This window comes from Culicoides brevitarsis, chromosome 2 (genome assembly GCF_036172545.1).
Source record: "Culicoides brevitarsis isolate CSIRO-B50_1 chromosome 2, AGI_CSIRO_Cbre_v1, whole genome shotgun sequence".
In the NCBI taxonomy this organism is placed as follows: domain Eukaryota; kingdom Metazoa; phylum Arthropoda; class Insecta; order Diptera; family Ceratopogonidae; genus Culicoides; species Culicoides brevitarsis.
In genome coordinates, this window is record NC_087086.1 from 3,689,903 (window position 1) to 3,715,986 (window position 26,084).

General features: G+C 28.6%; 1 protein-coding gene across 1 annotated transcript in view; it reads left to right on the plus strand.

The window, feature by feature from the left end:
- Positions 1–26,084, plus strand: part of LOC134832725 (uncharacterized) — a 155,357-nt gene that overhangs the window by 28,077 nt on the left and 101,196 nt on the right. The window contains 1 exon segment of the mRNA XM_063846852.1: positions 8,170–8,225. Coding sequence (XP_063702922.1) covers positions 8,170–8,225 — 56 coding nt within the window.

The window sequence follows — 26,084 nt, forward strand, 5'->3', positions numbered from 1 at the left end:
ATTTTGAAAATTTTTTAAAAAATTTTTTTTTTAATTTTATTAAAAAAATAATTTTTATTTTAAATAAAATTTTTATTAAATTTTTAAATTAAAATTTTAAAAGGTTTTTTAATTAAAATTTTTAAAATTTTTTAAAAAATTGAAAAAAAAATTTTTAAAAAATCTTAAAAGGCCTAAAAATTTATCTGAAAGTAAAAATTTTAAGATTTCATACGTTGAAGTATTTTTTAAAAATTTAAATAATAAAAATTAAATTAAAATTTGAAAAAATTTTATCAAATTCGCAAAAAAATGCTCAATTCAAAAAATTTCTTCAACAATTATTTAAAAAAAATTAACTTTTACTCACATTTTCTGTTAAAAAAATACCTCAAAATCCGCTTCTCATGACAGCAAATCGCATAGAAACAAACAAAAAATCCAAAAATAAACACGAGAAACACCGTGAAATATTTTTCTAATCCTTCATCCATCCGAATCCAAAATAGTCTCGCTTCTTCTCTGCCCATAGGAACGAAACGAAACATTCCATCGTTCTTTGTATGAATAGATTATGCAAATAATCGTTCAATTTTAATATTCGCGCTGTTCTGCTATTTTGCCTTCTTCTACTGTGTCTCCTTTTATGCGCGAAGACGACGACGAAAAAAAACTTCAGTCATTGACATTTAGACAAACAAGACGACAAGTTCTCTCGTTAACGAGACGCGTTAATTTCTGACCTCAAGTGAACCTTTTTTTCGTTCGTTTATTGCCAAATAAATAAATTCTAATCACCTTTTTTGTTGTTGACTTTTGTTATTAAATATTGATTTTAGAAAAAAAAAGTTAACAAGCGATTTTTATCATTTTTTTTCTATTTTTTTTTTATTATTGGATCGAAATAATAAAAAAACGTCATTTTTTCTTTGTCTCGATCGTTTTTTTTTCAAAGTATAGAAAAGTCTTTTGTTATTGTTATTGCTTGTTTTTATTAGAAATTATTATTATTGTTATGATTCTCTCTCTCTCTCAATTTTATTGTTAACTTTTTTTTTTATTTTTTAGTTCTAACGCTTCGCAATAACAAACAACAACATCATCAGATTAGATGAGGCACTGATAAGTGCGCTTTTTAGACATCATGACAGAAGAACTTTGATTGTTTGGCGTTCTTAGCGTCGTTAAGTGATGAATAATTGTGGGAATTTTCGCAATTTTCAAGGAAACGAGCATTTTGTCGTGATTTTCTCATACGCCCGCAACGAACAAACGAACGAAAAGTCTTTTCAACGCCTAGATTCTGTCAGAACAAAACGAAAATAATTACTTTTATGATTGCGAAGAAAGGTCGTGACTACTTTTCTTGCTACGTCAGACCACACATGTGCGGATAAATGACATGTAATTAGCGTAAAGACGATGCGTAACTCCGTCGCAGATTAACGACCTCTAATTACAAACATTTACCTTCAATTCTCGTTTTTTGAATATTTTAACCGTTAACGAATTCCCATATCTCATTGTTATTATTAGCTAAATTTACCAAAGAGATAAGATAAGATAAAAAAATTTGTGACACGCAAAAAAAAATATTGTATGCAAAAATCGACATGCAATATTTTTACGCACCCATGAAAGAAAAAAACCGAGAGAAGACATGGATGCCCCAAAAAAAAAATTTTTATACAAAAGCTTGATTTATGTGAATATGCAGATTTAGTAAGAGAGAAAAAAGTTCGCAACATGAACGATGAAATGCAAATTTCTTGCATGTAAATATTTCTCTTTGGAACGTAAAAGATAAGAATCTGTGTAAATTGCAAAAAATTGTACAATTGAATGGTATTTGAAGACATTGTTGATGGCGATAAGCAGTAGCTTAGCAAAATGAGTTATTAGGACAGTTTTTGCATATATTCGGTATGCACTTGTGTGTGGAGAACTGTGAAGCGAATGACATGACAGTGAACAAAAACAAGAAAAAAAAGTGGGTCAAATTGTGAGGAATTTAAACAGTTATTGGGACAAGGAAGGTCTTTAACTGGAAAAAATCACGGCGGTTAAGAGGAGATTTTTGAAAAAGTTTAGAATTTTGTACTTTTATTACAGATTTTGGTCATTTCTATAATTTCTTTGAAGAATATTGATTTTTTTTGATATTTGTTGATGATCTTAATATGTTGTTGCTTCTTAACATAAATTTTACTTGGAAAAATTTGCTGAAAATTTAGAGAATTATAAAAAAATTATTTTGAAATAAAAACTTATTTAAAATTAAAAAGAAAATAATTTTAATTAATTAATTTTATGATTTTTTTTTTTTTTTAATTTAATTTAAAATTTCATAACTTAATTTTTTTAATTAATTTTTTAAAAATAATCTTTAATTCATTTTTTCCAAAAAAAAATATTTTTTTATAATTTTTTGTATTTAAAATTATTTTTATTAATTAAATTTATTTTATTTTATTTTATTTTTAAATTAATTAATTTTTGAATTTATTAAAATTTAATTAAAAATTACATAAAACTTCAATTTTATTAATTTAATTTATTTTTTTCATAATTTTAATTTTTTTTAATAAAAAATTTAAATTTTAATTAATTTAAAAATGATAATTAATTTAAAATTAATAATAGAATATCTTTAATTATTAATTTTATGTTTTTTTTTTAAAAATTTAATTTTATTTAATTTTTTTTTTCAATTAAATTTTAAAAAAGTAATGAGATTAATTATTTAAAATTATTTTTAAAAATTAAATTAAATTAAATTAATTTTTAAAATTATTTTTTTTTTAATTGAAATTTAATTCAATAAACTCAAATAATTATAAAAAATTTTTTGAAGGAAAGTTGTTAAAAAAAATAATTTTCACAATAACCTTCAAAAATTTCTCTTCAATAAAATTTTCATAAAAACTCTACTTGATAAATGGCGCTAACTACACAGATTCCTGTCTGCTAATGCCTTTCCATTACTCGAATCCGCTTTAATCTTCCATAAATTGCCCTTTACGATAACTAACGATAACGTAATTTTTTAAGATAATTGCGTTGGCTTACGTCCCTAAAGACCTCATTAACGATTTAATGGACCAAATAAATATTTTTAATGTTCCTTTTGCACCTTGCCTTTACTCTTCTCACGGGTTTCCTTGTTTACCTTTATTTATGCTGACGATAATCTTACAATATCGCTCAATAAAGTCCATTGCGACGCTGATGATCGTTCGTCTTAAAGTTATGATCGTCATTAAATTCCCTTTATCGATAAATTGAACAATTGGATCGATTTTAACCTTCATGGATCGATTTCTGCAATAATTAAAGGAAAAATTAAAAATATTGACAAGCGGCGTCAAATTAATGTCACTCTTGCATGCGAAAATGCGTTAAATATTCAAAACCGGAAAACTTTTAACGGCTTTTTAGCTCATTAGGTGTGATATCGTGGTCCCCATTTCAAATGAAATCATTTAACTGTCATAACACGCCACGCCGCTTTTTTCCTTATCACTTTAATTTATGTATTTATTATTAAAAACAGGTTCATTCAACTCATTGCTTGTAACCTGAAGCGACTTCCAGTGTTACACTCGCTCACATTCCGGCACACAAATGTTGCAATTGACAGTAATTGGATTAACAAGTGATCCATTTAAATTGTAATTGTTCTTGTTGTGATGTTTTTTTCGTGTTTTTTTTTCCTTTCTGAAACGTTAAATGAGTAAACGGAGGAGCAAAAAAAAAATACAAATAACTAAATGGCAGTAATGTGTAACAATTATTGCTTGTTTGTTGTCGGATTGTTGCAAAAACGCACTTTTCTCGATGTTCTAACAACTTGTCTTCGATAAATATTGACATATGTGGGAAATCCGAGATTTTTTTTTTGAGTCATTGATCTAAAATAAAAAATCTAAGCAAAAGCTTGTTAATTAAATTAAATTACCTTAAAAAACTAGTTTTTATATGAAAATTGTATAAAAAAAAGCAAGAGGATCGGTCGATAAATGCTCATAAATCATCGTCTATATAAAAATTTTACACCTCAATAAAGGTTTATTGCATCAAATTAATAAAAAAAAGGTAAAAAATCAATTCTCTAAGGCACTTTTTGTTTCGTTCGTTTCTTTTCTTCGTCAGACTTTTACATTTTTTTCAATGTAAAGTTGAAAAAAAGCATAGAAGAAGTCTCATGAGCTTTTTTTTTGTATAAAAATATGAAAAAAAAATAGAAGAAGGATTATGAGATGATGATTAATGACGAGTATGGAGTTCATTGACATCGCCGGCTTGTCTCTCTATCTTTCTCTCTTTATAAATAAACGATGATGGTAATAATGATCCATTACAACGAGACCTTTGACCTCCGAGCCTCACAAGTTGTCGTGCAGAATTTTATTTTTTTTTTCTAAATATGGAAAAAATGAATTTCTGCAAAAAGACAACGAAGAACATTAACATAACAATAAAATACATTATTTGCAATAGTTTGATTTTTTTTTCTTCTAAATCGTTTTTTTTTTTTGTAGAAAAGTCACGGTCAAAGTTACGTGAAATGAAAAATTACTCGTACGTGCCCTTTGTTTTGTTATTGTTATGATATTTTTATTACTAAAACATGAAATTATCTCATCCTTTTGATCATTTCTCCCTTTTGTCTCCCTCCTCTTGAAGGAACACACACTTCTACCTGTGCTTCTGAGACAGCATCACAGATCAAAGATAAGCGGTGTATTTTTTTTTTGTGTAAACAAACACGCCTTATTATAAATTTTTTAATAGTCTTAAGGGTAGTTCGTCCTTCTGATGAATTTCTGACAAAATGCGTGAATTAAAAAAGGGATCATTCATAAATTTATTGCTTTTTATATATTTAAGATTTCTTGGTAAAATAATTCCCGAGAAACTCGAGAAGAATTTCAAATGTCTCAATCAACGTTGTAGGACAATGCTCCGCCCTTAAGGAGTAGAATTAACTCTTGATAGACTCTTTAATTTCACGTAAGAGGAGTTTTCTGTTCAACAACTGATTTTCATGTAAAACTACTCCTCGGCAACTTTTAAACATCTTCTTTCCGCGATGTAATGTAATATTTACGGGGCATTAAAATTCATTACACAAACATTGAAATTTTTTATATTCTTAAATCATCCACGGACTTGTCGTCGTTGTCGATCCACGGAGTTATTATTAAAGGAACAGAGAAGAATATTTACACGCGTTTTTGTGTTCTGTTGTTTTCTTTTCTTATTTTTTCTTTTATCATGTATATGTGAATTTCATCGAGTATCAACGTCTCAGTATCAAGAAAGGTGTAATAATTCTCCTTTTTTATTACATTTTTTTTTGTTTACAAATGTCTAACGAACATGTAATAATAATAAAGTCTGTGAGAGGCGTAATTTCATATGAGAAGGATCAATTGTGTTTGTCACGTCTCTATATATTTCGTATGAAGTATTTTCTTTTTTTAATATTAAAATTTCTCAAAGTTTGATGTCAAGTTGGTTCAGATATTGCTTTGCTCGATTTGATAAATTGTGCAATTCTTCATAACTTCCTTCAAAGAATAGAAAAGGTTCGTTCGAAATGCCTTTTGAACAATGTTCGCTGGGCGATTCAAGAGGTTCGTTCGAGATGCATTTCGAACAATACTCGCTGGGCGATTCAAGAGGTTCGTTTGATATGCATTTCGAACAATACTCAACTCAGATCTATTAACCTAAAAAAAATTTTGATAATTTTATATGCTTGGTTTGGATTAATTGATTGTTTGGATCATATTAATTTTTTAAAAGTAAGAATCTTTAGATCTCGAGATCCGATAAAGATCATAGAAACTAAAGATCTCTAACTTAAAAGTTAAATTTCATCTCCTTTCACTCCATCGGGCTACAGATCTGAAAAAAAGTCAAATAATAAATAAGGTTATTGTTTACATATCACACTATTAAATTTCAATTCAGTTCGTCTCCATCTCATTTTTTATGGCATTAACTTTTTTTTGTATGCCATTATTATTATATAAGAGAAAATAAATAAGAAGGTGTTGAATTTACTGTCGAGTATTCGTGACAAATTCATAAAAGGATGCCGAACGTGTTCGTCTCTTATAAGTCTCCCAGCTATTCAAAAAAAAAAAAGATGCGTGTTGGAAGTAATACTTACTTAATTATCCTCAAGATATTGCTTTGATGTGCTAAAACTGTCGTAAATTGATCGATCAAGCCGGATAAACATCAAAAAATTAACGACCAATCCGCCTTCGCAAAACTTGAAACTTGTTATTTTAATAAAATCTAAATTTATGAGCATTCTTACCCACATTTTTTTTGCGGGAGTTTGGAATTTTAATGTGTCAAGGTCGATGATATCAGCGTTCTTTACCTGAAATTTGAGATTTTTTGCGATTTCTAACTGTAAAAAAAAAATATTTGCTAATATAAATAAAAAAAAAGAGTTCACGAAAATTTGCATACAAATAAAAATTCCTTATGTAATGTTGTTAGATGTGATGTGCGTATTAAAGAGGCAATCATTTCGCATTTCAATTGTTTACCTGTTCAGCTTGCGATGTGCTATAAATAAGTCGAAACAATGTGTAATTACGTTAATTTACACAACTTTCGGACTGTCGAGACCTAGTTTTGATTCGCGGAATGAGCATCAGCCCGCGCATGATGGGAAGCAATTTATTAGCTTCGTTCGATATTCAGGAGATTATGAATTATTAACCGTTATTATCGAGTGTGAAGTTGTCCCACATTTATTTATTTATTTACAATTGATATAAATATGCATTGTGATGTCTTTTCGCGTCGTCGTCGATATCACGAAAATTATTGTTATTAAAAAATAATATTATTTCAACAACTATCTACTACTATCTATTGAGAAAAGTCTCGAGAGTCATTATTATTGTTATTACGAAAAAATAACACGCTAGAAAATTTATAACAGAACTTTTTACACCAACTGATGACTTGCATTACATAAGTAAATAAGTGACTTCGTTCCAGTTTATAGTACGCTTGACAACGTACCTACAATAAAATCTTGCATTGAATTAAAATTTTTCATATTATTAAAAATAATAACGTGCACGACGATTCTTTCTTTTTTTTCATTCTTATCTCTCTCTCTCGAGCTTAGCTCAGATATTTTATGAAAAGAAACAAAAAAAATTCCACACTTGAAATAAAGACACTTTAAAAGCATTATCACGTTATTTGTAATAATAATAATAAAAAACTCGAGTACCGTTTGATTAAAAAAAAAAGAGAAAAAATGTAATAATTTTCTTGCAACTACTTGTTCTTTTAAGAGTTAAGTAAAGTTAAAAAGTTTACTGACTGCTGAATACATGACACGAAAAGTGCCCGAAACAAACTCTGATTACCTATTCAGATCATGAATATTCATGGCAGTGTCTCATATATGAGATTATGTGTAAAATGGAAAAATGTCGCTTATAGCGAAAAAATAACTTTTTAATAAAAGAACGTAGATGCACTTCAGATATCAACTTTAATAATAATAAAATAATAACCTATACACAGAGGAAAACCGTTGCGTTTTGATTATATAAGAAAGTATTTTAATGAAATTTTCTGCAAAAACAAGAGCACGTCATGTAAAATACACTCACGCGCTCAAATTAAAGCGATTACGTTCTTCAATCCTGAATAAACCAAGAATCTGCGTGTATCTACATGAAAAAAAAACTTTCAATTTATTAATTGTGTTATCAACCTTGACAAAGCCATAATGGGAAATGGAACGAGTTATTTAACTCCTCTGCACTGATTTGCTCGCTAAACTCTCAAACGACTCGATTCTTGTGAGAATTTTAACAGATCTCGAGTTTTTCTGAAAAAAAAGTGAGGTTATGTCATAATTTTAGCTTGGTTTGGATCAATTAGATTCGTTTAATTGACGTTGGTTATCCCAGCGCGCGCGTCGAACGAACTAATTAACTTTTACATGTTACAGAACCCTGATCACGCAGAACCTTTTAGTTATTTTTTTGCTTTGGTATGTTCGTAAATGTAAATTCATTCAAAGGCAAGCTAATTAAATTGAGTTCGTTTTGAACCTGCATGAACTCTTCTATCATGTTGTTGTTGTTTTGTACAATAAAAAAATAATTTTTTCTATTTTTTTTCTTCTATTTACAGCGAAAATGAAAATATTTTTGCCACTAGTCGTGTGGATAGTGCTGTTTTTTAATAAGGTAAGTGTTGCTTATTTTTATTTTTTTTATTGTTAGTGTTTCACGCAAATGTATACGACGAGTAACGTTCTTATCTTCGATTTTTTTCGCTATGAGCTTCTATGAGAGCACGATTTTTTCGGATTTTTGTTTGCATTTAATTATCTCCATGTTTGTTTTGTACCATGAAACTATGCAAAAAATAGTTGAGAGAGAATTAGAAAGAACACAACATGAGATTTAATGTTCATGTTATGTCATTTCATTAACGAAACTCGTGGGCCCTCTTTTTGCTTCAAGATTCTTCGAATGTTAATCGAAGTTTAAACGCCTCATCGAACCGCATGTAAAACGACCTTGATATAAATAATTTCAAACCCACACTTTGAGATCTATTTTTTTTTTATCGCATCCATGTGTTTTGGATTGTTTGTTTCATCATCATCATCGATTCACGCGTAAATACTTGCAAAAGTGTTAGATACAAAACTAAAAAAAGAATTTGTGCAGGTGACACGACCTTGAAAAGCATTTTTGCAAAAATCTAGTCACATATTTTTTGTTTTCGCAGTACAAAAATCGAGCTTCAATACAATAAAAACAGTTAAACTACTTGCTATATTAGGATTGTCATCATAATTTACAGGTATTTGTCTTGCCATATTGAGATCTGTTATTTATTTATCAACGTGCAACGTTGATGCACAGAAAAAAATATGGCGAACAAATAAAGCAATTAAAATGCACGACACATCATGTAGGACGGTTCAAACAGCTGAAAATTTATCATTTTTTTGCATAAAATTGCTTCTTTGCTCTAAATTCGTGTTAGTATTGAAATTCGCAAAAAAAATTGTAACATGAAATCTCGCTGGGTACAATTTACGACTTTTGTCAGTTCGCGCGCTGTGGGAGTGACATTTGACAGTTTCGCGCGCTTTTTACGTCGCCAAAGGGCAAAAAAGTAAACAATCGAAAAAAAAGATGCAAAGTAACACAAAAATAATAACATGGACAATAAACTTGTAAGTAATCTTTGTGAATTGCAACAACACGATTCAAATCAAGAACAGTTAGATTTTGATTTTATTATTATTATGCTCATATTTTTTTTTCGTTGCATCGTCGTGGTTCACTTTGTTTTGTTTGTTTTTAATGTAAAATGATTTTTATGTGCCAATATTCTGATACTTCTAGCTTTCATTAGAATTCCGTTGGTTGTTAGATAATCGCGTTACTGCTGCTGCAATAATATAATGGTAGAGTGATGCAACGAACAAATTTTATGCTTCTGATATTTCTTTTTCTTGTATTTTATTTATTTATGATTATCATTATTTTGCTTCGTTGCAAATTTCTTTGCTGACTTTTCTCTTAAAGTAGCCACAGAAATCTGATTAGAATGAAATGATGGGAATATTTTTATGTCGATCGTTTAGCAAAAAAGAAAAACTTTTTTTTTTCATGTAATCGTCGTAATGTAATCTCGGTTTAATGGTAATGATGATCGTAAATAATAAAGAGAAGTAGAACGAAAAAAAAGCAAATTCGTGCAAATAAATGCAAATTTGTGTATTAGGTCAAAACTCGGGGTTTCGCGCATAAATTATGAAGATCGATCGGGATCGCAAGTCGTGCCTTTCTTTATTATTATCTTTGTCATCAAGCACATAAATTTATGTTTTGACAATAAATTTCATGTACATAATTAGCGAAAAAAATCGTGAATGTCATCTGATGAGCGAGAATCTCACGAAAACAAACAAAACAAATCATCCGAAAATTGCGTGACTTACGCTTTGATGAGCGCACTTTCAGTTTTTTTTCGTTACTTTCATTCATTAACACACTTTGAGCTTTTTATAATCTCACATGTATCATTTTACGTAGAGACGAGATCTGTACAGACAATTCTTTCATTCATTCATTAACGCCTCGTTCGATCAAATATGGGCAAGACGTGTGTTAGTTGTTGTGTGAAATACTTTCTTTTATGATTATTTGCTTTAATTATTGTTTATTTCTTACGTTTTTTCTTCATTTATGAGAATAAGTAAGTTTTTATATCATTGTTTATGCGAAAACCTTTGAACTTTTGTGCGCGCTGGGAGATCTTCGTTCACCCATCGCGCAAGAATGTCTGAAAAAAATCAATCAATCGAAAAATGATATGAATGAAAGTGAAATTAAGGTCATTGTTGCTCACTGAAGCAAGATTGAATGCAATTCAAAACCGCTCCATATGCAAATAATACGATCATGTTAATCTGAAAGTGAACGAAATTGAAGACAACAATGTAGTGTAACGTAATGCCAAACCAGAGTATAATGGATAAAAATGAATAATAATAACAAGGGAGGTTCCTTGCGTTCGTTTAAGAAACGTCTCAACGTGCGCAGATACTTAACAACAATAATGACATAATCATCTCCGGCTGGTTTTGTGTTCCCGTTCAATTGTTCTTGATTTTTTTGTTCCACTCCTCTAATGATACATGAACGGATTTACGGAAAATTGTGTCATAAACGCCCTTTTGGTTTGTGCAAAAAATTGAGTTTCGCAGTTTTGGCGGGAAATGAAAAATTCAAACTAATGTTAGCTGGGCGAAAATTTGACAACCCGGAAGTCAACAGCCTCTATGATCATGACGTCACTGCGACAATCAACAACCAACCCTCCTCATAATCCCAAACTCAATCCTTTGATATCCCGTTGAATTTTAAGATTAAGTTAGCTTAAGTTTGCAGAAAATGGAGTTTTTTGTAGAGATTTTCCTCCGATTTATTAAAAATTTTAGAAATAGAACTTTCCCTGAAAAATGAAAAATTAATGAAATTTGTTGAATGCCCCCCGCGATACAGAATACGCCAAGTGACAAGTTTTTTTTTGCCTTTCGAACAAAGCTAAAAAAAAATTTTTAGATCGTATTCGAATTTATTTCATCAAAAAAATAAGTTTTAATTTTAATAAGTTACGAAACTTGAAATTTTTACAATTTATGAAAGAAAAAACGCAAATTTAGATCGAAAATTTATGTTACTAAATGCGTTTGTCATTTTGACGCGAGCGTAGGTTGACCCAAGTGTTATTAAAATTAAAACTCAAACAAAGACAAATTATATTTGTTACGATTATTACTAATATTAACATTAAGAGAGGTTAATTGAACCGGTTTTCACTTTCAAAAAATGAATATGATTGACTCGTGACTCATATTCGCTCATTTTTTCAAAGGGATTTGATCACATGCTGCTTTAAAAGTTCTTTAACTGAAATAAACTGAGCTTAAAGACGCCACTTAAACGGTTATTTTCACATAAATCACTGAATTGACAGCGAGTTACTGTTATAATTGCAGGCAAATGAGACAGATTTAAACGCGGCATGGCGGAAAAATATGTTTTTAGTCACACATAATAATTTTCTATTTTTACACTCTGCTATTGCAGAAGTTTAAAAGAACTTAAGAGGTATCATTATTCTATTATTTTTATTCCTTCTCATGCCGCGCAGTTGCCAGCATCATGTCCATCGCATCAACGCCCCTATCTTTGTTGTTTTAACCTCGTTTCAGACTTTTTTCTCATTATTCAGTTCTAAAAGCAGAAAAAAGCTAAAAATCACATTACAAGACAAAGAAATGGCATGCACGTCCCAAGAATCTTTCTCGGATGTAAAAATAGGCGTGTAATGTGCCATTTTCTACAATTTCCAACCATTTCTTGAAAATTACATGTTTTGGTCAATTATATGCATTGGAGTTTATGTTTTTTGCACGAGCAAAATAGAACAACATTTTTGCCTTTTTTGCTTGAAGAAGAGCTCGAACGATGTCATTTCTCTTAAAAACATTCTTTTGTCCAAGCAATTTACATGTAATTACAATTATTTTCTGTAAAATGTAATGAAATGAGTGCACGAGAGAAACATTGTTGCAAATTCAATGCGAAACCTGACTCTCCTTTCCTCGTTAACTGCGACAATCGTTTGAATATTAAATTCAAATATTTAATTTTTTCTTTTGCCTATTTTCTGTTTGAATAAATAAAGATCAGGGTCAACGTCTCTTCGATACTTCATATGGCAAGGAACACTCGAGATATGTAAAAGATAGTAAACATCAATAAAACAGAATTTTATTGCCAACCAACTGTTGTTATTACGAATCGCGAGAAGGAGATGTAATCAAGGCTCTTGAAATTCTCTCAAAGACCAGAAGTTATTAATGGCACATGTAATCGGATATCGCACAATTCTTTGTTTGCACAATACTTGAAGAGATTCACGAAGATATTTATTATTTACTCAGAGATAAGAATCAGCAACTTCACAAATTACGTAAAACGAATAGAACAGACATTAATCATCCGGGGTTTGGGATAGAAGAAACTTTTTATCGACATGTTTTGTCAAAGTGATGTCAGATGCGCGAGATTTCGACATTAATCTTACGGAAGATGGATCTGACGCGGGATTCAAAATGATGAGAATCCGTTAGAAGATGATTTTTGGAACAACATGAGGTAGAAACGGATGTTTGAACTACTGTTTGAGAGTCATCGAGGTACCGTTATGAGTTGAAGAAGATGCTGTCAGGTGAGTTTTGATACTCTTGATGAATTCAAAAATTTTGCTTGATGATCAAAATATGAGTTATTGAAGAAAATCACGAAAAGAGCTTCTTAAAAAAATTGAAAGATTTTTTCTTAATTATGAGACCTTAAAGAATCGGTGTGTCGAACGAAAATTTTTGTAAAATTAAATATTTGCTTTGTTTGGATTTAAAAACTAAGTAGATTTTTTTTTGTTAATTAAAAATAAGTTTAAAATTTAAAAAAAAAAATGTAATTTTCAATAATATTTTTAATGCCTTTTTTTAAATTATTTAACTTATTATATATTTATATTTATTTTAATCAATATTTAAATAATAAATTAAAATATTTATTTAAATAAATATAAATAAATAAATTAAATAAATAATTAAAAAAAACATAAAATTGAAATAAATAAAAAAAAAATAAATCAGGCTTAGTTTGGATTAAAAAATTATTTTTTGATAATTAAATTTTTTTGAGAGCTAAAAAATTAAAAAAATATTTTTTTTTCGAATCAATAGAAATCAAAGAAAAAAAATAAACTAAATAAAATAAAATTCGTTAGAATTAAATATTTGCTTGGTTTGGATTAAAAAATAATATTTTTTGACGATAAAAATTTTTTAAGACCTGAAAATAAAAAAAAAATAAATTTAAAAAAAAATCTAAAAACTTACCCTCGAGTCCTATTTTTCGCATGTTTCCTTATCGACTCGTAACTATAAAAATTCTTACACAACAAGGGCGTTCCTCTCTTCTCGAAAAACAACTAAAAGCATCCATAAAAATTCATCCAGATATGGTCAGGTCAGCAATTTGCATACAAATGTCATCTCGAAAAACATCTTCGCTTCCTGAAGAACTTCTACAAAAGAACATGAAACGAAGATTTTATTGATTATTAAAAAAAAATAAAAAGTAGCATTGTAAAAATTTTACGTTCCTTGTTAAACGGCAGTCCGATAATAAAAATAATTTTTAAAGGGCAAAGAACCGATTAAATTAAAAATGTTTTAATATAAAAATAGCAAGTGACTTCAAATTTTGTGCTTTTTTTTGTTCTTCAAGCAGCAACGAGACAAGTTCTTGCATAAATTTAGTCGTCGTTTATTTATTATTCTGATATCATCGTGAATTTTTTTCTTCTTTCTTATTTATTATTTAAAGTACTTGACTTTTTTTTACTTCGTTTCGAGAGATTGGAATGAAATGAAGTTGTCGAGCATGTAAAATATTAACATGAAAACGTCAATAATTCTCGGTTAATGTCCATTGTTTGTTTAAAAAAAATTAAAATGCAGAAAATGAGATGATTTATCGCAAGTTACGTAACGTTCGTCATCAAAATTTACAGTTAGGAATTTTTTTTGCGTCAATTTTTTTTAGAAGCAAAAAAAAAAAGTCAACAACAAATTTGAAACAAAACGAAAAATAAAATAATAAAAATTGTTGCAAATCAGATAAAATACTTGAAAGAATTGCATGTGGTGTGGATTAATATTGCTTTTAGTCTACTTTGTGTGCTGTTATTATTACGAAATACGCTCGCGCCTTATCTTTTTGGTGAAATCTCGTTCAAGTATACCAAAAGTCTTCTAAGCAAAACACTTTAAAAACAAGGAATTGCATTGAAAATGTTCGCCTTAAAAGCTCAGCATGCAAAAAACTTGTCGTAATTGATTTTGTGCCTGCAGCTTACGTTGTAGTTCAGTAGGGCGTTAATTAATCGCCTTTTCTAAAGACCGAAATCATCACTCAATGCAACAATTTTAACGCGAAAATGGGCCATGAAATGTTTTTTGCGCGCATTTTTTACCGTTTTAATGATCTTTATCGCGAACCAAATACAAGACTTCGAGTAAACAATAGAGTCGACGTTACCACAGCACGTTTCTTAAAGTGTCTTGTGTTACAAATTCTAACAAGACAATCACTTTTGGTGGTAAATTTTGCGGCGTGAAGGAATTTTTTTTCATGCAAACTTCCTGAAAGTCATTTTTTTCGAAGAAAACGAAAGACTTGAACTATTTTTTATAAGCGACGAACCTTTTTTGACCCACACATTCACTTACCCGTTAAAAATTTTTCGTCTATGAAATTAATCATCAACTCATAAAACACGCTTGTTAGTCTGTAAAAAAAAAAACAAATAGTGAAAAAAAAAGTGAAAACACTCACCTTGCATACTAATTGATGACCAAGTCTCTGTTCGCGTTGTATGAAAGTCCCCATGAAAAAACGATAATTTTGAACATTTTTAAATAAATATCATGTCTGGTAACATCATCAAGCTGTGTTCGTGCATCATCGACTTAGAGACCCATTAACAACAAAAAAAGTGATCGATATGAATTGAGGGTTTTTTTGAATTGACTCATGAATCATAATTTTATTTTTATATGTTGATGAAATACTTTTTATATGACTTGAATTATATTTTTTTATGAAGCAATTCAAGTTTTTTTGCCACCCACGAGTTTACAAAGTTGTTGATGACACAATTTTAGTGCTGTTGAAGTTTTGTAACTTAATATTTGATGCAAATTTTATCATAAAAAAATTCAAGTTTAATAAAATTTTTCATAAAATAATTTTTTTAATAATTTTTTGCTCAGAAAAACATAAAAATATATTTTTTTTTAAATTTTAAAGTAAAAAAAAAATTTAATTAATTTATTAATTTATTTAATTTTTAAATTTATTTTTTTATGAAAAAATAATTTTTTATGTAATTTAATTTAATTTTTTTAAAAAAATAAAAAATAATTTTTTTGGAAAAATTTTAATTTTTTTATGAAAAATTTTAATTTTTTTTTTAAAAAAAATTATTTTTTATTTTTTTTTTTTTTAAATAATTTTAAAAAATTTTTTTATACTTTTTTAAGTCTCAAGAGACAAAAAAAATAATTTCTTTCAACAAAAAGCTGTTTAATGTTTATTTAACAACATTTTTACGAACTTAACTCACAAAAAAGTCAACAGCTCGTGATGTAATGATCAATAACAACTTCAACGACTTAGTCAATAAATAAGCTCGTTGCTTTCAAATAATGGGCAGTTTTGGTGTGAAATGACAATATTTGTCGAAATTATCGTAAATTTGTCACAAATTGATTTTAAAGTACTTAAAAACATTCCAATAAATTTTTGATTTTTATTAAAAATTGCCTTAAAATCACTTAAAATAGCAAAAAAAAAATTTTTTTTTTTTTGAAAATTTATGAATTTGAAATTTTATGCAAAAAATGCTCTAAAAAGTTCAAATCATAAAGCGAAAAAAATATGAAATGAACTTTTGTTGCCTTTTGCCACACTTTACAGCAAAATATCTAGCTGTGCATAGATAAAGGCACAATACCATGAATTTCTCGAGGTCGTTGCCCTTCAAGTACTAACCAAGATGTAAAAAATAACAATCATGCAAACAAACACAGCGCTCTTCTTCATTCTGTTGTAACGTACGAATAGACAGCTAGAATAAAATAAAAGAATTGTTACAACAACAACAACGGGCCATCGTAATAATATGTAATAATAAGAAGTTCTTTCTCTTCCATTTTATTCGAAAGCCAACCAATTTCGAGTGTAATCGTTGTCGTTGTGTGTTAAAAAAAATGTTACAAACAATGAAAAACAATAACAATAATAACAACAAAGAGATATTCGATCGCTTTGCTTGTCCAGCATTGAAATAGAAATAAAAAAAAGCGAAGAAATTTATTCCAGAATAGGCGTCATTTCTGAGAATTCCTTCAGAATTTTTTTTCTTTTTGCGAGAAATGCTTTACCTCACACATAATAAAAAAAAAAGAAAGAAAAACAGTGCAGAAAAAATAGCGAGGCAGAAAGAGCACGCTGCAATAATATGTCCTGTCAAATAAATCTCGCAAAGTTATGAGTTGCGATATGATGAATTGGATGCGATTCTGTGTAGAGTTGTGTGGCATTTGAAGGTTACAACGAAGGTTTTTGCGCGCGTTCTGAGTCGTAAGGATGGAACTGATGAAGAAATGAGATAAAGATTAGCATATTTTTTCCTTTTTATAAAGCTCTGAGGTTCAAAAGTTGATAAATTTTACTCATTTTAACTTAAAATGACTTCAAAAGAATAAAATTTTAAATTCAGCTTACAAAAATTTGAATTCAGCAACAAAAAATTCTTATTCAGCTTACAAAAACTTGAATTCAGCAATAAAAATTTCAAATTCAGCTTACAAAAATTTGAATTCAGCAATAAAAATTTCAAATTCAGCTCAAAACTATTTGCATTTAACAAAAAAAGCTTAAAAAAAATTTCAAATTCAGCAATAAAAATTTCAAATTCAGCAATAAAAATTTAAAATTCAGCAACTAAAATTTCAACTTTAACCCAAAATATTTCTTATTCAGCTTTAAAATTTTCAAGTTAACTTCAAATTTATCAATTTTCAAACCGCAGAGAAAAATTTCTTGCTTCACTTGAACCGAACGAGCTACGAAAGTGAAGAAATAAGAATTAATTAAAAACTGCTGCAAGTCAATTTCGGAATGAGAATTATTATTTCTAATTCCATCTCGTTAAACTTGCAACTGTTCTGTTCTTCCCCATCCATTCTTTGCCACAAACGAAGCGAAATGATGTCGTGAACCGTCATATTTCATATGAGGCAGCAGCTCGAGAGAGTGTAAAAGACATGGTAATGGACGTTAATTTGTTCTTGTTAAATCTTTCTGTATTCTTTAATTGTTCTCCATGCTCTTTCTTTGTCGAGTAATTTGCTGAATGTCATCCTCCTTTATGACTTTCATGGGAAAAAAAATGGAAATGACAAATTATTGCAAATTATTCGTTTTAAGCGAAAGTTCTTTGTCTTTTTTCGACGAACCTTGATTAATTAAAAAAGATTTTACGTGAAGATTTATTGATTTTTTGACCATCGAATGTGCTGCGCATCGATAAATAGTCAAAAGGGAAGAACGTCACGTTCGTGAGTTTCCTGTCTCCAAGACGGATGACACCTGAAAACGAAAAAAAGAAAAAAAAATAACGACATTGATGATTCACGATTCTTTAAAAGCGATTTGGCTTCGCTCCAACCAAAGAACCAACCACACACACATAAATTTGCCGTAAATGGAAAATTGACATTAAAACTTCTGTCTGCCTCGCACTCATCCTCGCGTTTCTTCTATTTACGCGAAAAATTTTAGCATATTTTGTACGAAAAAGGAAATTTCACGTAGAGACAAAGCGATGGTAGAGTGTCGAAGAACAAGCAGGATGATGACACATTCCATGATTAGATGGAGAGAGAAAGATTGTTAATTAGGCAGCGATCGGTATCGCACGTCGTCGATCGTTATCGACACGAAGAAAAAAAGGAAGGAGCAACAAAAAAAAACATTTTATATGCAAAGAATTTTAATTGTCTAGAATGTTCGATAGACACACGTTCCACACAAAATTTCCATAAATGTCTTTTTAATGGATAAATTTTGTATTTATTTTTTTTTATTTTCGCGCAAAATAGAAAAATCTATCGTTGCCAATTAGCACCCACTTTTAGAGGAAATACTTTAATGCAAATGTTGCTCACTGAAATTTATGGTCAAATAATATTTTTTTTTCTATGTAAGTTTTTAATGAGATGCGGTAATGGACAAATCCTGTTTTTTGCAGTAAAGAATTTGACTGGCGTTAAATTCTTCTGTCGATGTTTATACGCTGCTTGACCAGATTCCTGCTTGTTTGGAACGCAATGGTAGCTAAACAGTAGCACAATGGCGTTCGATTGAATATTTGCTTGGTTTGGATTAAAAGATATTGATTTTTTTTTGTCGAGTTGAAACTTCTTTGAAAAAATGATTATTTTTGTCAAGAACTGAAAAGTGTTTGTCAAAATCTAAAAATTGTTTGTCAAGATCTAAAAATTGTCAGGATTTAAAAATTCAGCTCGAGCTTCAGCTTACGAAAATTCAAATTCAGCAATAAAATTTTCAATTTCAGCAATTAAAATTTCAAATTCAGCTTACGAAAATTCAAATTCAGCAATAAAATTTTCAATTTCAGCAATTAAAATTTTAAATTCAGCTATGAAAATTTCAAATTCAGCAATAAAAATTTCAAATTCAGCTTACGAGAATTCAAATTCAGCAATAAAAATTTCAGCAATTAAAATTTCAAATTCAGCAATAAAAATTTCAAATTCAGCAATAAAAATTTCAAATTCAGCAATAAAATTTTCAAATTCAGCAATTAAAATTTTAAATTCAGCATTAAAAATTTTAAATTCAGTAATAAAAATTTCAAAGTTCAGCAATAAAAATTTCAACTTCAGCACAAAATATTTCTTATTCAGCTTTAAATTTTTAAAATTTTGTTTGAAGATCTCAAAAACGTTTAAAGATCTCTGTCAAGATCTAAAAAATTGTTTGTCAAGATCTAAGAAGTGTTTGTCAACTCAAAATTTGTTAATTCTTAATTTTAAAATTAAATTTCAACTCATTTTATTGCAAAACCTCCCTTTTCATAAATCTCTTTCGCAAATTTTGCAACTCAACAACCTTGCCTATCCTTCGTTGACAAACTACTACTCCGATTTCTCAACGATTTTTATCAAACATACCTCTTAAAATACTTATCGAGACCAAACAAGAGAGACAATTCTGGGCTTGGTATGTTTTCATTAATAAATATCTGACCGTATCTGTTACTTATCTCGCACAATGCACAAATGCGTCTCCAAAAATGGCCTGCAACTGGCGACAACGACGTCGTTTAATTTCAATTTAATTGCATCACATGTACTTAACCTTTTCTCATTGTCTCCTTTTTTTGTGTTGCTTCTATCAGATCGAACAACTTCGATTTCTTAATATGGAGCAAAGACTTCTTCTTCCATTCCAGAAGTGTTTTGTTATTCATTGGTGGTCTTTTTTATCATCTTTCTCTCTCAACTGAAGTAGACTTCTTCTTAGAAAAAATAGAGAAATATTCATAACTTAATTATGAAACGCCGCTATTCCATTAGAGATGCATTTGACTTAACGAACAAAAAAAAAATTAATAACCATAATGATCGAACATGTGTTTTACGGTCTTCGTTTCTCACCATATTTCTCTTCTTTGATCACACAAATTACACGTTCATTACCATTTTTATCGCCCGTTAATATCTTCTAATTCAATCTTTGGACTGCGTCGATGTCATTTACGGATGCACGACACCTGCTGAAGACACGTTAAGCCGTTATTAGTTCTCTGATTAATGACTTAATGTTACCTTTAGTGACAAATTGCTCTTTTTTTATCATCAGATCAGAACAAAATTCATATTGTTGGAGGTCAGTTCACTTTCATCTCTTTTAATCCGGGAAAAAACCTTCAATGAGTTAAAAATGTCACAAAGGAAATTCATGAAATAATTCTGTGTGCTATATTTGGATTACAATGCCCATTCATTTTCATTTAGAAGTTACTCTAAGCGACTTTTATCGCGCCCGAAGAAAAAAAAAATGCAAAAATTCTACAGTTCAAGTCAACTTCACTTAATGGACAGTTAAATTAAAATTTTGCTCAAAATTCTTCAGACGATTAGTTGGCGGCGGCGATTTTGACAGGAAGTTGAAAAGCAAAAAAATAAGCAATTTTTAATCTAAATTGTTTGGTCATCTGAGACTTGAGTCAATGCACGAAAAAAAAACGTGAACGAAAGAACAACAAAAAAAGACAAAAATCATCATTCGTCAGAAATCGAAATATAAAAACTAATTTATGATGATTTTTACGACTTTTTGCTGCTTTGAAAATGTTTCTTTAATATTTCTCACACAAGTCGCATCTTCCGTTACTTTTGCCCGAATCGTTGTAAATTTTCGCCTTATCTGCATTTTTGATGACAATTGCATTTTTTCGTTTCCTATAAATTTTCGCTGAAAGACGAGAACGGATGATAAAGAAAGAACATTTCTTCGTGCATATTTTCAAACATTTTTGCAAAGTCGAGAATAACAAATAACAATTATCTGGACAAATTTATTACTACTTACATTACAAGATTTTTTTCGCAGATTCTGTTTTTGCACCGAGAAACATTTTTCTTTTCATTAAAAAGTGTCACGTGGCTCATTGTTTGTTCTAACGGTCAAAAGTAATCAATAATTTTGAATTATTGCAAGCTTAAGTGACCTTTTTAATGAGGGGTTTAACATTAAACGGTCTCTCGCCTCGTTACTGTCTCTGGTTTGGCGGTATGAGACTGGGTTAATGGAGTAAATATCAGTTAGATCTTTGCTTTTGTTGCTTCTTTGAGACTTTATTTAGCTGGTTGGAGTTTCGCTTCGTTGCACGTTTTCGTTTTCGCAGACAAAAGTTAACGTAATCGGTTTGTTTGAGAGTTTTGAGGGTTTTTATAAGAGCGCATTTAAGTTTTTTTGAGAAAGAAATTTTTAAAAAAATATTTTAGTTTTTCTTCAAATTAACTTAAAATTAAATTTTTGTCTGAAAAATAAAAAACTAACCTCAATATTAGCTTTTAGCCCAATTTTAGGTCAAAAAACTAACTTTTCAGCTCTTGATAATAATTTTTAGTTTTTTTTAAAGTTGAAAACCTTTTAACCCTAAAAAATGGTCATTAAAATTTTTAAAGAGCTGAAAATTTAAAATAAAGTCTCAGCTCTTAAAACTAACATTTTAGTTTTATAAACAAAAGAGCTAAAAATTATTTTTTTTTATTTTTTTTCATTTAAAGCTGAAAGCAAATTTTCAGTTTTCAACGAAACTAACTTTTCAGCTTTAAGAAATTGACTTCTAGACTTTTAAATGTAAAACCCAACTTTCAGTTCTTAAAACTAACTTTTCAGCTTTTAAAACTAACTTTTCAGCTCTTGACAAATTTTCACATTTTCGTACTCCTCATCCCATAAAACACATGTAACAGACTTTCAGTCTACATAACCTCAAAAAAACATGAATCACCGTTTAAATCTACCGAGAGGAAATAATGTTGATCGTAATCCGGTTTGATGATGCCAGTCGCTGCTCATTTGAATACAATCGAAAAATTTGTAGAAAAAATATTGTTTGAATTAACAAACAAATACATAGATAAGCTTATTTAAAACATGTTGTTATTTACTCTCTGCATCCCGCATGACGTCGACTACTTTTGCTAATGGCTGTTTTGTGTGTAAATAACGAGCATTTATTCAAATTAGAGTAAAATTCGCTCGTGGAGGAGAAACTTTTTGGCATGAGATCACCTTTTTTTTCGCTTGGCACGACAAAGATGACTTCAAATAATTTAAATTTAATTTTTTTTTTTAGAGAAATCATTAATCATATTTCCTATTTTTGGATAAAATTCTTGCTTTTCGTGCGTGAGGTAAATTACGCGTGTCAGTAATGTTCTGACCAAAAATCTTCAAAAAGTTACAGATGAGCAAAAATCATCTCATCATCGTTATTGAAACTAAAACGACGACGCAAACTATGAGCAAGCAAAAAAAAATTAAATAATAGTAAAACGATGTTCAATTGAGGCGGAACAAATTGAAATCTAATCGTTCGATTTTTATGCTGGATAATAATTATATGATTTGCTAAATTTAGCTATTTGGTCATTTTTTGATGTTAACGAATTTTTTTTATTTTTTTTTTAATTTCATGTTTAAACTTTGATTGACTTGAGTTAAGTAAATTAAGCGCGAAATAATTTTATGAAGCTTACAAATTTTTTTTAGTATCGGATGAGGAGAAACTGACATCCGTTTCCGTCTTTCTTCGCCCATTTAAATTAAAACATCGCAAAACATCGCGAGGAAGTAAAAAAACATCGCCAATGGCAAAGATCACGCAGATCAGTTTTTGTTTGTTGTTTACATAACCTCAAAAATTACGCACGCAAGGAAAAAAAGAACTTTTAGTAGAATATTAACCCACTTTTAGCTTGGAAATAATAACATAGCAATCAAAGTAACAACTTTGAGCAATAATCAAAGCAAATATATTTCCACAATGCAGGAGATATTATGTTACGATTATGTTCAATAATAATTTTTTCCTCATAAATGCGTCGATTCGTTCTTGGTAAGAGAGTTTCTTCAAGCAACTTGATTACGCGATTAGATACGGGAAATGGAAAAACAATAACTCAGCGAATTATACGCTCCAAGATACGAGAGAGACAGCGACGACGACGACGACGACATGCAAGCGCAAGAGTATAACGGAACGACCTTGTAAAGTATCTCAGATTATTTATTTTATGTTATTATCTAAAAAGTGTATGTAATTATTTTGATATTATATTTTATTATAAAAGAGTATTTATTACCGCAAACTAATGTAGACATTTTCCGTAGCAAGACGATTGCATAAAAGAGTTAGATAAAAGATAAAAGTAATGATTATCGTGTCGTTAGAAGGAACGGGAAGGATGGGAACTGATTTATGATTAGAAGGAGGAGATTGGAAATGGTGAAGAAATGACCTAAATTCGCTTATCAATGCTTTATGAGGCTTTGAAATATTAAAACATGAAAGCTGAAGTTAATTAAATTTATAGTTGAAGTCTAAAATTTAAGGTTTTTCGGTTTTGTGAAATAAAATGTTAAAATAAAAATTTTTTGAGGTTAGGTTTTTTGGCGCCAAAATTTAAATTTCTAATAAAAGAACATATTTTAAGCCATTTTTAGCAATTTATTGTAAAAAAAAACTTAAAAAAGTAATTTTTAATGACTTTAATAGATGTTTTTATTTAAATATTCAGATTTCGATAAAAAAAATCTTGGAGAAAAAAATTGAGGTTAGATTTTTTTAAAAGAGTTTTTAAGACTATGTTAATGATTTTTCATTTTGAAACGTTTAAAATTAGAAATTTTGTGTAATTTTTGACAATAAATTACTTATTTTAAGTATTTTATTGAAAAAAAAAATGATTCAAAACTTTCAATTTTTTTTTTCAATAGGCGTTTTGGCGCCAAAAGTTGAAAATTCTCAATAAAATTTTTTTTCATCTATTTTAAGTAATTATCAATTGTATAATTAAAATTAAAAAAATAACTTTTCAATATTTTGGATTTTACAATTTTAAATTATTAAATTTTCTTTTAAAAAACAATAATTTAATTTAAATTAAATTTTATTGAAAAAAATTGTTTAAAAATTTCATTTTTTTTTCAATGCTGCAGATTTGTAAAAAATTATTAAAAAGGGCGTTTTGGCGCCAAAAGTTGAAAATTCTTAATAAAATTAAAATTATTAAATTTTCTTTAAAAAATAATTTAATTTAAATTAATTAAAAAAAAATAAAAAATTATTTAAATTAATGAATTAAAAAATTAAATTTAATTATTTAAAAATTAAATTATTAATTATTTAAAAAAAAAAAAATTAAATTTAAATTTATTTAAAAATTAATTAATTTGAATTAATTTTAAAGCAAATATTAATTCAAGAAATCTTCAATTACCTCTCAATATTTTAAAAAAATTCCAAGAAACTTCTCTTAAAACATAAAACTCAACAAACTTTTCCCCATTGAACTCTTCGTTCGATGCAGGCTCATTATTTAATTGCCTTCAATGCTTTTAACCCGTTGTTGGTTGGTTGTTCATCGTTCATTAACATTACATATCATTATCATTAGAAACTGCATGCATGCAGATAATCATCGTTTATCCACTTTTAATATTTTTCTCTCTCTTTACTTTTATTCAAAACTAGCCATTAAACCATTAAATTCTGCTGCATCTTCTCGTTCGAACATCGAGCAACATAGTCTTGTTTTTTTTTTGCTCAAATGAAAAAGAAATCTAAATAAAAAGCGATAATAATAATAAATAATCGATTACCGATAAATTATTTCGCGCGCGGGACTGAGAAGATGCTCTAAAAAGATCTCGCCTTCTTTTCAAAAAAAATTTTTTCATGCGGTTAAAATTTTTATTTCACAACTGCCTGCGACGGGAATGCTCACGCAACGAACGGGTCTCCGTAAAAGGGCATGAAAGTTGCTTGCGGATTTTGCACATGTGGTCACTTCTCACTTTTGCTTTTCAATTGTAGCCGAAAAAAATCGAATTGGGGTTAACATGACAAAGCGTTGCGTCACAAGATTTTTTGGGCAGAGAAAGTTAAAAAATTGCTGAAAAATGATGAATTGCTTCTCATCTCAACGGAATTTCGCATGAAGCAAAAAAATCAGATTCTAAGCGTCAATTATAAATAATGCAAAGTCAAGGTCGTTGCCGTTGAACAATAGCAGAACGAACAAAAAAAATGCCAGAAGACGGAAAAAATGCAAAAGATATAACATCAAGATAAATATCCGTGCAGCAGCGAAGAAGAAGAAGAATTAAAAATATTCGGGTGATGCGGTAATGACTGAAAAAAAAAATAAAAATAAATACAAAGGAATGAAGAAGACGACAACGAAGAAGATATCGGGCGCAGGAACTTTGGTTGTTAAAAAAATCTGAATTGAATTGCAGGCAAAAAATTTCGTACACTTGTTCGGTTCTGAGAAATCGCCATTTTTTTGATGGGAATCAATTTAAAGTTTCATATGAGATCATGAGAGACTTTGACTCCTGACGCAATTATTTTAGAATTATTAGATCATCGTTCCTTTTATGATGTTAATGCATGAAATGAGACTCGATTCTATTTTTAGAAGATTTGCAAGGCGAACTTTATTCAAAAGAAGGGAAAAAACTGAAAGAACAAACAAGAGAAGAAGACACTTGAAGGTTCCTTTTGTGTCGGTTTCGTCGTGAATTTTTATCCTGTGGCTCGAAATTTAATTAAATTATCATTTTTCAAGATAATTAACAATTTGTTAAAAATTATTGACAATTCTCTGTTGAATTTTAATTTAATTTTTATTTTAATTTAATTTTTTTTAAATTTAATTTTTTTTTTTTTTTTTAATTTAATTTTTTTAAATTTATTTTTTTTAAATATTTAAATAAGTATTTTAATAAATATTTTTTTATAATTTTTTTTTTATTTTAATTTTAATATTTAATTTAATTTAATTTTTTTATTTAATTTTATTTAATTTTCATGCAAAAAAAAATTTTTTTATTATTTTTTTTAATTAATTTTTTTTTATTTTAATTTTTTATTTGATTTTTTTTTAATTAATTAATTTTTTTATTTTAATTTAATTTATTTATTTCATTTTTTGAATCAAAAAAAAAAATAAAAAATTTCTAAAAATAATTTTGCTTGGTTTGGATTAAAAAATAATATTTTAAAATTCAAGAGACAAAAATTTCTTACCTTTTATGAAGAAATTC